Consider the following 4,014-nt stretch of genomic DNA (forward strand, 5'->3'; position numbering starts at 1 on the left):
AGGGGACCCACACCCTGCCTGCTCTGGCCACCCCCGGCACCACCAGCACGCTGCCGCTGCCACCGCCACGTCCCCAGGGTGTGTGGCCAGTGCTGGCAGCGGACACCCCACCAGCACCAGGGAGGGGTCTTGTCCCACGGCCCCAGCGTCCAGAGAAGCACAAGAGGGCAGTAGCATGTCAGAAGGGGGAGGTCCAGCAGGAGGATGATGACGGCGAAGGCTGAAGGCTCCAGGTTCACCTTTAATGCTGCATAGAGTCCAGCAGGTCTGTGCCCATGGCCATGCTTGGGGACCCAACCAGGGGCAGTCAGGTGCTCCTCACCCCAGGCAGGGTCCAGGCACAGCCACGGGGGTCCAGCAGCAGCACCAGGGGAGGGGGGACATGGTGGCTCAGGGGTCACTGCCACCCTCGTCCTTGCTGGGCAGCCCATTGAGAGGGCTCAGCGCCGGCCGGTTGCTCTCCTTCAGCCGCCGCACGCGGTAGCTCTCGTAATGGACGTTGTGAGTGATGTCCTTCAGGTCCTGCAGGTGGGACCTGCCCGGGGCAGCAGTGGGGAGGAAGGCCATCAAGCCACCATTCTCCCCACCACTGTCCCCATTGTGGGATGCCGACACCCCCCTGCCACATTCCCCCCTCACCGGATCAGCAGGTCCCGCAGGAGAGGGAATTCGCAGTGCGCCATGTTCTCCACTGCAAAGCAAGGCAGAGCGGGCAGCGAGGAGGGCAGGGTGCAGGCAGGAGGGCAGGAGGGGATGCCCGGGGAGTGCATCTTCGCAGGCTCCGGGTACCACCAGAGCACTGGCATAGCTTGACACTGCACTCCCCAAGCAGGGATGCACCCATGGGTGCTGCTCCCTGCACCCCCATCGGTCCTCCCTGTACCTGGGGAAGGCTGGGGGTGCAAGGAGCTCCACTCACCTTCAATGATGCCCCACTTGGTCTTGCGGCCCAGCACCCGCTTGCCATTCACCTGGTGCTCCTGGTCTGCCCCCACCACGGCAAAGGGAATCTTCTCCTGGCAGCGCAGAGGATTGTGCTCACCCTGAGGTGCTGCTGGTCTCCCCTGGAGTCATCTCTCCCCCACCATGGTCCCCAGGGGCTGGCATCCCCAATCCCAGCATCCCGGTACTCACCCGGATCCTGTCGTTCAGCGCCCTGTCATCTGGGTCCTGGTCGAAGTCTTCCTGCGGGTAGACGCTGATGGCATGGGTCTTCAGGTCCTCCTGGATCTATGGGATATGGGGCATAAGATGGGACTGGGGGGGACATGTGGCACCCCAGGAACCCCCTGGGGGATTTTTCCTCACCTGTTGCTTGAACTCTGCCCGTTCCTCCAGGGTGAGCGTGTCGGCTTTGGCAATCACTGGCACCACGTTGACGATCTTACTGAGCCGCCGCATAAACTCCAGGTCCAGTGGGCGCAACCTGTCAAGGACCACCATCACTCCAAGGTGACCCCACCACCATCACCTTAGGATGACCTGCTCCACCAAGCAGGGAGCACCCATGGGTGCTGTGAGTGGAGACTCACCAGTGACCCGTGGGGGGGATGAAGTAGATGCATCCATGGACCCGAGTGTCTGGGATCTTCCTCTTGCGGGTGATGAGGATCTCCTCACGCAGGTATCTCTCATACTGCTCATTGATGTATTTGATGATGGGGTCCCAGCTGAGGATGAGGAGTTGGGGGACAGCATCTGAGCTCAACTCTCCCTCCCCCCAGAATTGCCACCCACCAAGCCAGGATGCTGCACCCCATTTTGTCCTACCAATTCTCATTGTTGATTTGGTCCCCGAACCCCGGCGTGTCCGTCACCGTCAGCTTCATCTTCACACCCTTCTCCTCAATGACTATGGGGCAGAGATGTGGGTCAACAGGAACCAAGCATCAGGGAGAAGCAGGGAATCGGGTCCCAGCCCAGACCCCTGCTTCTCCCGAGGGTTGGTGGGACATGACCTCGTGGTGGTGACCTTACCATGGGTGACAGACTGCAGCTGCACCGTCTTGGGGATGCGTTCTTCCTGGCTGGGCTGTGAGGCCTTGCGGCTCACCTTGGACTTGAAGAGCGTGTTCACCATGGTTGACTTCCCCAGCCCACTCTGCCCTGTGGAAACACCAGCAGCTCTGGCTTATCCCACCCAATAAATTAATACCCCCAGGGTGATAACACCTTGGTACCAATTCAGGAGCATCCCAGAGGTTGCGATAGCTCTGGTTTGTCGCACCCCAATAAATTTATTCCCCAGGATGATAACACCTTGGTACTCATTTAGGAGCATCAGTGGTTGGTATGAGCTCACCCACTACATTATGGGGTACAGGATGTTGCTCCTCTGTAATTTACTGCTGATTACACCTCTTCAAATCCCGTAAAAGCAAGATCTCCCCCAGCACAGCGGCACCAGCGCCAGGATTCCCACCCCAACCATGAGCAAACCCCACACCCAGCACTCACCCACAACCATGATGTTGAACTCAAAGCCCGTCTTCATGGTTTTGATTTTCATCTGGTCAAGCACAGCTTCGATTCCCACGTAACCAAAGAGCTGGCAACCTGATGGCTCAGACGCTGTGGTGAGGGACATCTCCTCCAGCACAGCTGGCGGCTCCATGCTGCGCTCTTCGGGCTCCAGGCTGCTCCCTGCATGGGTGGGCAAAGGCGGGTGAGCCTGGTCCCCTTCCCTGTTGCCCCAGCAGCAGATACTCGGGCAAGCACGCAGCCCCAGCACATTCCTGGCAGCCAGTCAGGCTCGGCATGGCAACAGAGCATGCCACCCCACCAGCACCCCATGGGTGGAGGAGAACAGGGAGGTACCGTAGTGGCATCCTTGGGGTGGCTGTGCCACTGTCCCACATAATATCACTGGTCACTCTGGAAGGTGGTGGCATCAGGCACTGCTGTGACCACCAGCACCCTTCACTCAGCCCACGCTGCCACCCACACTGAGGCCACCTCCCATAGCACCCCCCAGCGCATCTGGGGGGCTCTGGGCAGGACGCACTACTTCATGTCTACTCAGGCACCGGCCCCCATCAGGGCGAGGGGCCAGGGGGGGGGGGGCCCCCCGCCTGTGTGCCGGGGGTGCTGGGGAGGGGCAGCACAAGCACTGGCACAACCCCAAGCCCCAGGGACACACAGGGTTTAACCGGTGTGCTCAGACCGTGCCTTAGGCTGGGGGCCACTGGAGCCCCACACCCACCCTAGTCCTTTGTGCAGCAGCCTGGGGGGCCCCCCAAGTCCTTTCTGCCTCCTCCTCCTCCTCCCCGGCACGGCCATTGTTCAGGTCCTACCTCAGCACTGTGGTGCCCTTGCTCAGCACCCCGCTACGGTTGGGGGGGGTCCCCCAGGCCCCATCAGTGTCCCCATCATCATCAGCGCTGCAGCCTGGCCCCCTCCCCTCCACCAGCCGCCGGCTGGCACCAACCCCAGCTCCAGAGAGGCTGCCGCTCCCACACATGACCAGCATGGCAACATCCCTCCTTCCTCCTTCCCTCCCTCCCTCCACCCAACAGACCCCTCCCCACCACAGCCAGGCCCCCGTGCCACAGTTGCCAGTTGCCCAGCGGGGTGGGGAAGGTGCCCATCTGGCTTTGCCCACATGGCACATGGCACTGCTCGGCCTCCAGCCAGGCCGGTGCAGATGGAGACCCCAGCACAGGGATGCCCCCCCCACTCCCATCACCCCCATGGGTGAGTGCAGTGCTCAGCTGTGGGTACCATCCCTGCCAGCACCCACCAACCCCCTGACACTGGGGACCACCCTGCACCGTGCCCCCCCACAAGGGGCACCCGTGCCCAGCCACAGCACAGGCATAGCAGGGTGAGATGAGGGGTGGCAGCCCTGCCACCTTCCCCACTGCCGCAGCGCCCCACGGCGCCTGCGTCCCCGCCATGCTGCAGCCTCCCTGCCTGTTACATATGTGCTGGCCAGTTCTTGGCATCAGTGAGGCTCAGGCGACAGCTTGCTCATGGCCAAGGCTGTCAAAGCAGCAAAGCCACCCCACCGAGCCA

The 4,014-nt window shown here is 62.2% G+C and overlaps 1 protein-coding gene across 1 annotated transcript; it reads right to left on the bottom strand.

The window, feature by feature from the left end:
* Positions 1-390: 390 nt before the first annotated feature.
* On the bottom strand, positions 391-2,614 carry LOC104544431 (septin-12-like). The gene is made up of 9 exons (XM_010189304.1): positions 2,458-2,614; positions 1,978-2,106; positions 1,771-1,852; positions 1,533-1,670; positions 1,309-1,426; positions 1,135-1,230; positions 920-1,016; positions 640-691; positions 391-535 (listed from the first exon to the last, which is right to left on the bottom strand). The coding sequence occupies exons 1-9, from the start codon at positions 2,612-2,614 to the stop codon at positions 391-393; spliced, it is 1,014 nt and encodes a 337-aa protein (XP_010187606.1).
* Between the last annotated feature and the right edge of the window lie 1,400 nt (positions 2,615-4,014).

This window comes from Mesitornis unicolor, unplaced genomic scaffold, assembly GCF_000695765.1.
Source record: "Mesitornis unicolor isolate BGI_N332 unplaced genomic scaffold, ASM69576v1 scaffold31807, whole genome shotgun sequence".
NCBI classification, from domain to species: Eukaryota; Metazoa; Chordata; class Aves; order Mesitornithiformes; family Mesitornithidae; genus Mesitornis; species Mesitornis unicolor.

What these genes read in the sequence shown, in the direction of transcription:
- LOC104544431 (XM_010189304.1), bottom strand. Translation starts at nt 2,614, where the DNA reads ATGGAGCCGCCAGCTGTGCTGGAGGAGATGTCCCTCACCACAGCGTCT. An exon ending in ATCCCCCCCACGGGTCACTG is followed by an intron (nt 1,427 to 1,532) that starts GTGAGTCTCCAC and finishes GGTCCTTGACAG; the next exon opens with GTTGCGCCCACTGGACCTGG. An exon ending in CGCTGAACGACAGGATCCGG is followed by an intron (nt 1,017 to 1,134) that starts GTGAGTACCGGG and finishes CTGCGCTGCCAG; the next exon opens with GAGAAGATTCCCTTTGCCGT.